This window comes from Daucus carota, chromosome 2 (genome assembly GCF_001625215.2).
Source record: "Daucus carota subsp. sativus chromosome 2, DH1 v3.0, whole genome shotgun sequence".
Classification (NCBI taxonomy): domain Eukaryota; kingdom Viridiplantae; phylum Streptophyta; class Magnoliopsida; order Apiales; family Apiaceae; genus Daucus; species Daucus carota.
This window is the reverse complement of record NC_030382.2, coordinates 48,471,411-48,484,123: the sequence shown is the minus strand read 5'-3', so window position 1 is coordinate 48,484,123 and position 12,713 is coordinate 48,471,411. Positions and strand designations below refer to the sequence as shown.

Here is a 12,713-nt window from a genome sequence, read left to right as displayed (position 1 = left end):
GGATGACTAGAGCTTCGAATGTCGGAGGAGCCGATGAAGTGAGGAGGCTGAGCCGCTGAAGCGAAGAGGCGATTTGACCTTGAAGGTCAAGGAGAACTAGAGCTTAAAATACTTTAGAGGCCGGAGAAATAATGAAGCAGAGCCGCTGAAGTGAAGATGCATGTCGTTGAAGCACTTTAACGTCCTCTTCTCGAGACAAATGTATAAAAATCTTCAAGTTTCAGTTATGTTTTGGGCTTCCAACATGTTCTCATAGAGGAATATCGGTGGGGACCTTGAGGCCTCCAAAGTGTGACTTGGTGGGGTGTTTATCCACTGTAATATCATCATCTAAGAGAGATTTAAAAGCGCCTCACAATCGGGGCACTTCATAGTGGGACACTTCAAAAACTGGTAGCTCAAAGAGCAATTAAGAATGCTCGGACGCTATATGAGCAATTGAGAATGCTTCATGAATTGGACGCTCAAAGAGCAATTAAGGACGCTCCATGAGCTGTATTTAAGGGCGCTTCACCAGCGAGACGCCTCACAAGCAGGGTGCCTCACTGGCGGGATGCCTCACCAGCGAGACGCTTCAAAAGCGAGACGCCTCACAAGCGGGGTGCCTCACAGAGGGGCGCTTCAAAAACTGGACGCTCCAAGAGCTGATGGAGCAAAGAACCGAATTATAGAGCCATTTTAGGACTGTGCCTTTTACTTTCAAGGATGCTCCAAGAGCTGATGGGGCAAAGAACCAAATTATGAAGCCATTTTGAGGGTATGCCTTTTATTTTCAAGGGTGCTCCGAGAGCTGATGGAGGGAAGAGGCGATTTGTGGAGTCATTGAGGCTATGCCTTTTACTTTTAAGGATGCTCCAAGAGCTGATGGAGCGAAGAGGCGAAATATGGAGTCATTTTGAGGCTATGCCTTTTACTTTAAACGATGCTCCGAGAGTTGATGGAACAAAGAGGCGAATTCTAGATTCACGTTTTTTTTGGATTCCCATAAGGATGTATGTTTGTTTGCTTTGGATCCCGTTGGGATTCAAATTTTTGTATGCTCCAAGAGCTGATGGAGCGAAGAGGTGAAATATGGAGTCATTTTGAGGCTATGCCTTTTATCTTTAAGGATGCTCCGAGAGCTGATGGAGCAAAGAGGCGAATTCTAGATTCATATTTTTTTTGATTCCCATAGGGATGTATGTTGTTTCCTTTGGATCCTGTTGGGATTCAAATTTTTGTATGCTCCAAGAGCTGATGGAGCGAAAAGGCGAAATATGAAGTCATTTTGAGGCAATGCCTTTTTACTTTCAAGGATGCTCCGAGAGCTGATGGAGCAAAGAGGCGAATTCTAGATTCTTGTCTTTTAGACTCCCATATGGATGTATGTTTGTTTCCTTTGGATCCCGTTGGGATTCAAATTTTTGTATGCTCCAAGAGCTGTTGGAGCGAAGAGGCGAGACGCCTCATAAGCGAAATGCCTCACAAGCGGGGCGCCTCACAGGCGGGGCGCCTCACAGAGGGGCGCTTCAAAATTTGGACGCTCCAAGAGCTGTTTGAGCGAAGAGCTAAAGAGCTGGTGAGCCGATGAGATGAAGAACTACGAGAGACGATAGAGCATGGAGGCAAATCGTTGAACCACCTGAGGGCTGTGCTAGATACTTTTCTGAAAATTTCAATACTATCTCGGTTCAATGGCTCCAAGCCTCCTTTTTCGATCAGATCTAAAGAGATCAATTCTCTGCTTAAACTCGGTTGTAGATCCTCATAAAAAATTGCTTATGCTTTAATTCGTACCGGAGATTTCATTGCTACTACTAATATCATTCTCAAAATCGAGTCTAACTTGCCTTTACTCCTTCTTTTCCGGTTGTAATAGATCCACTTGATTTGTCTACCTTGCTCTTTATAAATATTTTGTATGCATACATATAGCTATATCTTCCAACTTAATCTGAATATGCATGCTCGTTGTCCGAACTCGCTTGCGGCTCATCTTCAAAAAGCTCCGTATATTATAATTCATGTGTGTGATTTGCCTTGAGAGATCTTCATTTTTGTTTCTGAAAATGGCTTTTGTTCACCTTTTCAATCGGAGCTTCCATCCTAGCCATCTTTGGTTGACTCGTATCTATATTTCTTGTGTGTATTGTTTATGTGTGTGGTTGGATGAAAAGAGCCCCTCCTTCTAGCGCCAAATGTTGAGATATTATAATGGAGGCTCTTTTCTCTTCATTTCCAACCCCTTATTATGAGATATAAGACTTCTATATATAATCCTTTACTAGTTCTAGATTCTTATTCCTCGTGGGCTTTTGTCTTCTTGGGCTGAGGCCCAACAACCACAATACAATATCAGTAAATCAAGTTATATAACTTGCTAGATTATGTAACCAATTAATAAGCACATGTTCTTCGTTATTGGAGACCTCTGCACAAAGTTGGAGAGAGATATAGCCAGAAAGAACATGAGTATCCAATAAATTATATATATACGTTGCATCCTGCAGCATCAGCTAAATTTCATGCCACTTGAATCTCGCCCTCGTTGATAGGCATGAAACCCACTCGTCTCTGCAGATTGTACGCAAACTAACCTTGCATTAGTCATGCCAAAGTTATAAAACAGAATACTATTAAATTTAAATATTATTTTATTAACATGTTTCTTCTTCCCTATCTTTTTTGTTTGAACAAAGATCATTGATCAAGTATTGACATGGACAATCCGATTATGACAGCAGTAAACGTATTACTAGCAGTGGCGGAACCAGAGGGGGGCTAGGGGATACTAGAGCCCCCCCTAACCTCGGAAAAATAATGTATACTCCCTCTATTTTTTTATATGACGCTTTGACTTTTGGCACACACTTTTAAGTGGTTTGACCGGGTAGTTAAAAATATTATTTTTTGAATTTTCTTTTTCTGAATAAAAATATTGATTATATATTATTATTCAGAAAAAAAAATTTAAAAAATAATATTTTTAACTACCCGGTCAAAACACTTAAAAGTGTGTGCCAAAAGTCAAAGCGTCACATAAAAAAAAACAGAGGGAGTATGTTTTTTTCAGCCCCCACTGAATTAGTGTGATGTCAGTATAATTTTTTTTAGCCCCCGCTGAATTATAAATGTCATAGAGAGGGACTTATTGGAAAAAAAGGAAAAGAAAAGGCACTTAGTCATAAATGTTCTTTTAATGAAAGTTTTCTTCGCAATTACTAATGATTTGTCATAAGCTTTACAACAAAGAACTCGAAATATTATAAATACTATGACAATGGTTCGAAGTATGAAAATTAAATTGCAGCCATTAAGAGAGAAAGAATGGGAGACATTTTTAGAAGATGTTTAGTGTTATAAAACTTGTTTACTAACCTTTTAACAGTTTATTGATCTTATATCCCAAGAGATGGATAACCATTTTACAGAAGGAAACATAGAGCAACTACTTTTTGCTCGGATCTTAGGAATTAATTTTCTGCCTTGCACAATTTTATCCAAATGATATCTCTTTACTAGACCTAGAATTGTTATCAAATGAGTTAGACAAGTTTATCTATGATGTGAGAGCGGATAAAGATTAATCTGGACTTCAAAGTATAGGAAATCTTTCTGTCATGATGGTTAAAACACACAGACACACTGCTTATCCCTTAGTTTATCTTCTGGTTGAGTTAGCTCTAGTTTTACCCGTTGTCATTGCTATTGTTGAGAGAGTTTTTTCTGCTATAAAAACAATCAAGACTTATCAGCGTGATAGGATGGGAGATGCATGACTGAATGATAGTATAATGATATATATTGAGAAAGTTATTTATGCAAGTATAGATGAAAAATATTTCAGCCCCCTAACTTTTAGTCCTGGTTCCGCCACTGATTACTAGCAGTAAATTTAATAAAGAGGATTTATTCAAATTATGTGAATCAGCAATGAGTGGAACATATGATATACTTTACTGATTACTCTATGAAGAAATTTTTTAATAAAAATCCATATATTTTATATAATATATACAGCCATACAGGACGTCAAACTCAAAATGAAAAAGGTCAATACCAAAAGCATTACAAAAGAGTCAAATGTGATGGTTATGACTTTAATTTTTATATAAGCAGAATCAAATAACAAAAAGTAATGGACCAATGGTACCTTGTTTTAAATAGTCATGTAAACTTCTTCTTTTTTGATAAAAAATAGTCATGTAAACTTAAAGCTTATGAACATTGCAGAAAAATGAGTACAAATGCAAAAAAAAATAAAAAAAATAAATATACGAGAAGCAAGTTGTATACCTCACGGCTGATCCTCCCTTGAGCACCGTCCATCCTATGCACTCGCCCGTGATCACAAACTTTGTTATCATCCGAACGAGTACTCAAATAAAGTTGCATGATCTTCTCAGCAGCCTCAGTCTCATTTTTACTTTCCCTCATCAACTTCTCCACATCTGCCTTGGGTAATTTCATTTTAATCTTCGTTCTCGAACCATTTATTCCGGAGCTTCCCTGACCATCCTCCACACTAAAATTGCTCTTGGGTCGCAACAAGGAAAGGTCCGACACCGAGCGCCTAGCTAGCACCAAGCTATCGAGCCGGTCTTTAGCACTCATCACAATCCCGGACCTCACCTTTCTTATAATAGGTGCTTGTTCTTCGTGAGGAAACTTTGGAAGCTCTACTAGAAAATAAAGCCTTTTAGCTTTAAGTTGTTGGTGGTCTCCTAGGGGTTTAGCGCGGATTCCGAAATGCTTAACTGATTCCGATTCTAACAAGACGAAACCTGGGTAATCTTTGGTCACTTCACCGGCCTCAACCGGAGTTTTTAACTTGAATGTTTCGCCGTTGATCTTCATTATCTTTGTTGTTTTCTTCCCTCCTAAGGTGTTACCCATTGTAACTTCGCTGGGACTGTAGTTGCCTTTTTCTTTATGTCTATTTAGTTTCTTTGTGAGCGAGAAATGTCGAATATATATTGCAAGGATTTTTGTCGGAAAGCATTTAAGTCATAGCAAGGTATGGTCCCTCTTGATGGTTGGTAGTCACTTAAGTAATATATACTTTTTCACTAATATTTAAACATGGTTTGCATCTTTAGTTAATATGAAAATTTAACTTCTAATTTTTTGTATAAATTAAAAGAGATATGTATATATATTATTCGGACATAATGAAGCATGCATACGTGAATCGTAAAAAAATTAAATAAATTGGAATAGAGATTTTATACAGAGAATAGGTCAAATAAGCAGTGAATATGGTTGAATTTACGTATACATTGTCATTACAATGATTTAAGTGTAACTTTCATGTGATGGGTTCACACTTCACACTAAAGTTGAAAAAAAAAAATCCTTCTCTAATCTAAATTTCTCACGACTTCAGTAATTAATTTGATGACGCCGACTTGTATGTGAAATGAAAATTGGTCGGTATACGTCGTTGTCTCAAACACTACGACTTGTATTTATCTGATCTGTGTATTATTATTATTGATTAAAAGTGTTAATGATTGAAAATTCAGTCAAGGTTATAAGCTGTTATTATTTGGGAGGAGAACATACTTGATAAATACTGTAATATAATTCGCAGAACCGTGTTAACCTCAAGTCCGATCCGACAATCCTTATTTTCCCTTACCCCAACTTTTAACATTATCGTCTTAATTTTATTTACCGAGCCATTGTCATATACAAGCATGAATATCGCCGACTAAGATTTTTCTACATTCAACGTGGAAATAGATGAATGACGACATATAGTTGGGCAACATGTAACATATTCTAATTAAAAGTCATGACTCATGAGCCTTATATTTAAGTTATAATTCTCAAAAAAAAAAAAAATTTCTTTCCTAATATTCTAAAAATCTATGATGATAAATAATTTAATATGATATAAAAGTGCAGAGTGAATGAGATACTAAAATCTAGGGATGCCACAAATACGAGCAGCAAGCTTGAATTCGATTTAGTAGATCAGGTGAAAAACAAAAATTAAATTTTTGTTGAGGATAGGAGAGATCGCCCTTTATAATATTGATACTTGTGATCAATTCAATATATTGTGCAAAGGCCATTTAACATACATTTTGATGATGTTGACTGATCTAGAATTAGATACTGAATTAGAGAAAATTGTTTTTTAACAACGAACAATTAAGATGAAGTTGTTAGGTTGGTTAGGTCTATTAGCTGACCAAGTTTATCTCTGTAGAGTAATGTATAACTAACTAAACATCATATTTAACCAATCATCTATTGGTCATGGTCATGATCAGTAACATCACCTTCTTGGTCATTCAAAATTTGGTGTTTTCAATTTATTAAAAACGAGACAATTAGATGAATGTATGTAATTATAAAATTTATTTATAACAATTACAATTATCATCTTTGTATGTTTAGATATACGATGTGTTTATACTAAAAGATGCAATTCAACTCATCAGTCCAATCTTTGATGAAAAGATCAACGCAGATAGTACTAGAAAATAAAATAAAATAACAGAGTCAATTGATAAACAATTAAAGATGCCTTTCTTATGGAAGATATATTAAAATAAACGATAATACTAGAACATCAACGCAAATCAACGCAAATAATATTAGAAAATAAAATAATATAACAGAATCATATGATAAATAACTAACGATGCCTTTCTTACGTTAGATGTATTAAAATAAAGAATATACATCATGCGCGTTACGGACAGTATTCATCATGGATGAGATATAATACATGTTTGCATTCTTCTGAGTTTTTGTTTTTAAAAACATCATTTTCTTGTATTCTAAAACAATATTTATTTTATTTTGTATTTCTTACATTATTTATAAGATACTGATTGGTATATATTTATTTATTCAATGATTTTGTATTACATGTATCAAGTATTTATTTTTAATATATGATATTATATTGTTTACCAATTTGACTCTACTAGTAGTGAAAAGTAGAAAAAATTATAAAATTATATTTAATTATAATAATTTAAAAATAATATATGTCCGATTAATGCTCCGATTGATCTTTCCGATTAATTCCCGATTTCCCGATTAATCGCTAGAAGGTACCCCGACCGCCCTGGTACGCCTAGCGATTTCTGGAACATTGACCCTCAGTATGCTCTTCTATAGATAATTTACACATTAGTTGGTAAAATCACAAAATTTATCTGTAAATAAAAGAATAAAAAACATTATGCTTTCTCCGACCAGAGACAAGATTCGAACTCTTAGACATCACGTAAAGAGAGCAAGAGAGATACTACTGGACTAAGAACGTCAGAGTTGTTTCAACTTCTGAAGATGATCTAATAATGTGGTAGCCTTCCGCTTGGCCCTGTCTGTGCCACTTCTTACAAGCTCCGACAGGGGTATGACTGCACCCAGCCTACTTATGCAAGACAAGTTTTCAGGATCTCTCTTGCACAATGCAAGTAAAATAGAAGCTACATTCTCTTTGTTCCGTGGCACACCTGTTCTTAAATGATCTATCAGCACAGAAATGGTGATTGTTTTTATAATAGAAACTTTGCCCTCTTGGTGGCTAGCAAGAACAGAAAGTATAGTCAGTGCTTCATCTACCATACAGCTGCTTGTATCCTTGAGCATATTAGACAATACTGCAATGATCCCAGCTCTGACTGCCCGGCCTTTGTTTCCGTGATATATACACAAGTTAAACAAGGCTGTTGCAGCATCTTTCTTTCCTCTCGTGCTTCCACTCTCTAGCAATTCCACCAAAGCTGGTATTGCATCAGATGCACCGATAATTATTTTATTTTCATCACCAAGTGACAAGCTAAAAAGAGTTGCTGCTGCGTTTTCTTTGGATTCCATGCTTCCAGCTCTGAGGACTTGAATAATATAAGGAACAGCGCCTGCCAGCATTATGCGCCCCTTGTTACTCTGATAGAGTGAGAGGTTTAGTATCGACGTGACTGCATTTTTTTGTGTTATGTTGTCTTCAGAAACCAATAATTTGACAAGAATCGGTATAGCTCCTGCCTCTCCTATTAAAATCCTATTGCCACTGCTTCGTTTGGATAGTGTTCGAATTTCAGTCACAGCTGCCCTGCATTCGTCAGTTAAATGGCTTGAGAGCTTGCGAACTAAAGCCAAAATGTCTGCAACTTTTCCACTAACATCACAAAATGTTCCATCACTTCTTTTCATCCTTCCAGTTGCTAGGGCTGTTGGTTGATCAACATTGTGCTTTATACACCACAGAGAAATAAGACTTCTTAGCGCAAAATTTGGGGTAAGGGTCAAATGGTGAAGTTTCTGTTGGGTTTTTGGACATGTCTTGTTGCCACAATCTATCCATCTCTGTATGCAATATCTCTCGTATGTCTGGCAGATCAAAAGGAACACAGAGTTAGACAGAAGATACTTTCTTTTCTGAATAATCAAAATACATGATTATAATGCAGCTGTACCTGTCCTGTGGAAACAATAACAGGATCTCTCATCAATTCAAGAGATATCGGGCAAAGAAAATCATCTGGAGGAATGAGCTTCTTGTTTTCCACCGAGCCCTTTGTAGCTAAGCTATCTATATTGTCATCATCAGGATTATCAAGTGCAGAGAGACCTGAAACTACAGAAGTATGTGTCCTGCTTTCTAAGCTATGAATCATCTGGCCTTGGTCATGGCCTTTCAAAGAATTACCAGTTACAGCCCTTTCCAACTTTTTAGTAACTTTGTGATCCACTGGCAGGGAGAAGGAGCGAGATAATACATATGAAGTTACGGGACCGCCATATCTTTCTGTGGCTCTTCTCAGTTGTTCTCTTACCAAATCAACCTGAGTTATGAGGCATTTATGAAGATATGCCTATTAAAAGAAAAGAAAAGTAAGACAAGGCTCAAGTTTACCTGTTCTTGTAATTCTTCTGAGATGTCAAATTGATCAAATGACAAGTTTCTCAATGCTGTCTGCAATTGCCATGTCAAGCACTGAAACTGAAAGGAGATCTTCTTTGCAACTCCTTCCTTCAATCAGTAACAGAAGTGATACTTCAGAGGAATTTCATGTTATTGAGGTTATCTATTGTAGTTCAGACCAGAACAAGTAACATGTTCCGTAGATTTGAACTCTGCTATGAAAAAAAAACTACTTATACTGACTGATAACCATGCATAGTGATTTTTCCTAACATATTCATAGCACAAATATATTGACACTGTGTACACATTGCTTATGTGATTGATAGATCCTTCCGAACTTAACATATCCTTCAACAATTCTTTAGCTATTGTCGACAATTATCAGCTAACAAAACATGATTTTTCACTAGCAACACCAATAATTCAACTCACCTCTGGATACACTTCATGACTGGCAACTTTAACAATATTAGATTAAACTGTAACATGTATTAGACATACTAACTCCAGACACGCAAAATGCTCCTAATATGATAATACAGCTAGAGTAATACTAAAGAATTGATCATACTCTAAAGTACTGCTAGCTGTAAATTACAGAGTAAGCAAGATGTTGCTTTCGAGTCTCAACACCGAAGGCGAAAATTCAAACATCTCTGGCATCGGTCATTATCCATTACCAGAAAAATGCAGTGATCCATTTACACTTATACACAATATAATAATATACAGCCCTTACATATCAAAGAAAACTTACTGGGGAGATATTGATATCAAAACTAGCGGCAGAAGAAAGCAATGTCTTTGCAGCCTCAAGAACTACAGTAAATTCAGACAAACAACAACAAGAAGAAGTTGAAGAAGAAGCCAGATTATCTGACGGCCTGGATTCTCCGCTGAAATGTCTGAGTTCCTCGAACAAATGAGACAGCAAAACAATCCTACGGGAGAGGTCGACGCAATCTTTCTTGAAAGGACCATCATAGCCTGCGGCAGAGATTCTTGTGACATCCTTAACAAGACAGAGGAGTGATTCAGCATTTGTGTTGGCCATGACAGTAGATTGTGTTTCAAGGAAGGATAAGCTACAAGTAGATAATATATAGGATTGGTTTTGTGTGAGATAAAGACCATAAATTTGGGAAGATCAAGTGGACAGCTTTCTGGTCCAGACCAGTGCTGACAAGAGAATTACAGTACAAGACTTTGAGCTTCCACGGGTCTTTACTTGTATTTTGGCTTATTTGGTCTGGTCTTAATGTTTTCTTTGCCGATGAAAACAGATTGCCATTCTTCTCTCCTTCCTTTTATATGATGCTCAATAGTACTTTACGAAACTGGTGAAATTTACAACAAACACACACAACTGATAAATTATTTAAAAATCGTATTTTGCTTTTCTAAATAGATAAATATGATAAAATAAGAAAATATTTGACTAAAACTAAATAAAAGAAAATATGCAAAAGAGAGGAAAAATCGAAAGTGATTACGTGTCATATACAGAGCATCTGAGCCTTCAAATAATACTGTTAGAATTAGGTACGTGTAGATAAAGCATGTGCGTCAATTATTTATAACATTTGTGAGAGAATTTCTAGTCCAACGCCACCTCTCATGTCTTGATGAATTTTTTGCAAGTTACCTGTGGTCTAGTTGACATCAATTTGAGAATTAGGCTACTTAGCAAAAAAATAGGTATGAGAAGTAGGCTTTGTTTAAAAAAATTGGATTCATCACTTTGATCAGCATTTCAACTAGTTCGATCATGTCAAGCTCTATGCTTGACCAACACTTTAATTTTCTAAGCTATGTTTTATTGTTAAATAGATGAAATTGTAGTGGTGGTAGGCAAAAGGCAATATAAAATTCTAGAGGAAGATGCGAGCCAGAAGACAGAGAGGGACAGGTTGGAAAGCAAGCGGGGTAAGGAATGTTTTGGGGCGGTAGGCTTTCTATGTTAATGCTCTTGGTGAATGGACACTTGTGTTTTGGGCTTCTGACGCTGCCGGTTTCATTTTTTTTCACAAATTTGTAATTGTGTATTTTATTTTCAAAAATAAGTTTATTTATTTATAAAAAAAATGAATTTATATTATTTTTTAAAAATATAAATATTTGTTTCTAAAAATTTATAATATTAAATATCCTCACAATATCTGATTCTGGACATTATTGCAGAAATTGAGAATCGGAAGTAATCGGTTAACCTACCGATTTAGGATCTATCGGAAATTTTCCGATAAATTAGAAATTTTGGTCATATCGTAGTGTAATAGGTAAATTTGTAAAATATTTTTTAAAAATTAATCGAGAATTTTAAATTAATCAAAACTCTTTAAACAATGAATTTCTAGAACATAATGTATAAACATAAAATATATACAGACTATATAAATTTAGCGAAATAGAGCTAAAATTAGTTTCCCGGTAACGGTACGAAGAATATAATGGTACTTGAGCATTTGGTCGGTTCGGTTCAAAATCGAATCGAACCGAAAAAATCGAAAACCGAAAATGAATTATACATTTTTTAAAATCTAACCGAATTGTTATTTTAAACGAAACCGAACCAACCGAATTATTTCGGTTCGGTTTCGGTTTTGAAAAACCGAAATTTTTGAAACCTTGTACTGAACTCTTGAAGGCTACACTAGTAAAGCAGTTGTATCAGATGAAAAGTCCCCACTAACCAACTCACAATACGAACTCAAACCTGGCCAAAAAGAACCCACCATTGATTTGGAAAAACTGTAGATAACCCCTTCTATTCACTGACAATAACGGGCAAGAAAATAGATCTCAACCCGCTACTAAAACATCCCCAAATCTTCTAAAAAAATAAGCAAAACAACCCAATAAATCGAAGTAAACAAACCTGAAGTTGCTGATGAATTGATTGAACAGAGTCATGGAGTCGGTGTTTGTGTTATCGTGTGATTCATGTAAGTGTTATACAGATTATAAAATCACAGAGGCACTTCAATGATTAGAAGTTATGACATTAGGTATTTAGAGTTATCCCCGGTGTATATCAAATATATTTATTTTATATATAATAAAAAGTTCGATTATTTCGGTTTAAACCGAAATATCATATCAGATTCCGAACTGAACCGATATTATTTTTAGTTCAAACCGAAAAATCGAATTTTTTGAAAAAATAAAACCAAACCAAATCAAAATTTTACGGTTCGGATCGGTTTTACAGTTTCGGTTCGGTTTTATTCACCTCTACCTAAAGAAAATATCGTTATACATTCTCAGATATAAAGTACTAATCAACCAAAGTATAGAACGTACTAGAACGTATACCATGTAAAATACGAATCATAGAACTCATGTGAATCTCACAACCGTAGGTTTCATGAGAGTACATAATGTAATTTATTAACTACATTGATCTTTTCGGTGAATTAGTTAAAACAATAAAAAATACTACCAGTATACCAAGTGAACGAATGATCGATTTGCCGACTGCAAGAAGCCAGCTATCGTCTTTTTAAGCCTTATCGACGCCAAGTTAGTTATATAATCCATCGAGTGGACAGCTAATTTACAGTATGTCACTTCTTTTAGACCGAGTTATTTTGTATTATTGCTAAATTACTTGTTTTGTTTATCTTTACTGAAAGACATATAGTATGCTTCAGCTTCACATGGGGTGTTTTACTGGCTTTAAAGCTCATATTGTGAATTTATAAATCAAAATTAGTTTATTTATATGGTTTATATTTTTAATATAGAAAACTTATAAGTAGATTCTGCTTTATTAAGAATAGCAAGACTTGGCTGACCTAAGGCCCAACTGACCAAGACCAACCATGGGGCCGTTTGG

The 12,713-nt window shown here is 35.6% G+C and overlaps 2 protein-coding genes across 2 annotated transcripts; both read right to left on the bottom strand.

Annotated features, from left to right (window-relative positions):
• Positions 1-2,334: 2,334 nt before the first annotated feature.
• On the bottom strand, positions 2,335-4,985 carry LOC108208058 (uncharacterized protein At1g66480). Its single transcript, XM_017378533.2, has 2 exons — positions 4,276-4,985; positions 2,335-2,553 (listed from the first exon to the last, which is right to left on the bottom strand). The coding sequence occupies exons 1-2, from the start codon at positions 4,873-4,875 to the stop codon at positions 2,503-2,505; spliced, it is 651 nt and encodes a 216-aa protein (XP_017234022.1). The 5' UTR covers positions 4,876-4,985; the 3' UTR covers positions 2,335-2,502.
• A 2,150-nt stretch (positions 4,986-7,135) lies between these two features.
• Positions 7,136-10,155, bottom strand: LOC108206313 (U-box domain-containing protein 10). The gene is made up of 4 exons (XM_017376568.2): positions 9,633-10,155; positions 8,864-8,980; positions 8,424-8,792; positions 7,136-8,337 (listed from the first exon to the last, which is right to left on the bottom strand). The coding sequence occupies exons 1-4, from the start codon at positions 9,927-9,929 to the stop codon at positions 7,267-7,269; spliced, it is 1,854 nt and encodes a 617-aa protein (XP_017232057.1). The 5' UTR covers positions 9,930-10,155; the 3' UTR covers positions 7,136-7,266.
• Positions 10,156-12,713: the final 2,558 nt, after the last annotated feature.

Excerpts from the sequence above, each read along its gene's own strand:
- LOC108208058 (XM_017378533.2), bottom strand. The coding sequence starts at position 4,875 with ATGGGTAACACCTTAGGAGGGAAGAAAACAACAAAGATAATGAAGATC. Across the intron at positions 2,554-4,275 it reads AAGGGAGGATCAGCCGTGAG|AGACGAGTGGGTTTCATGCC; the intron begins GTATACAACTTG and ends TACAATCTGCAG.
- LOC108206313 (XM_017376568.2), bottom strand. The coding sequence starts at position 9,929 with ATGGCCAACACAAATGCTGAATCACTCCTCTGTCTTGTTAAGGATGTC. Across the intron at positions 8,981-9,632 it reads TTGATATCAATATCTCCCCA|GAAGGAGTTGCAAAGAAGAT; the intron begins GTAAGTTTTCTT and ends TACTGATTGAAG. Across the intron at positions 8,793-8,863 it reads CAGAAGAATTACAAGAACAG|GTTGATTTGGTAAGAGAACA; the intron begins GTAAACTTGAGC and ends CTCATAACTCAG.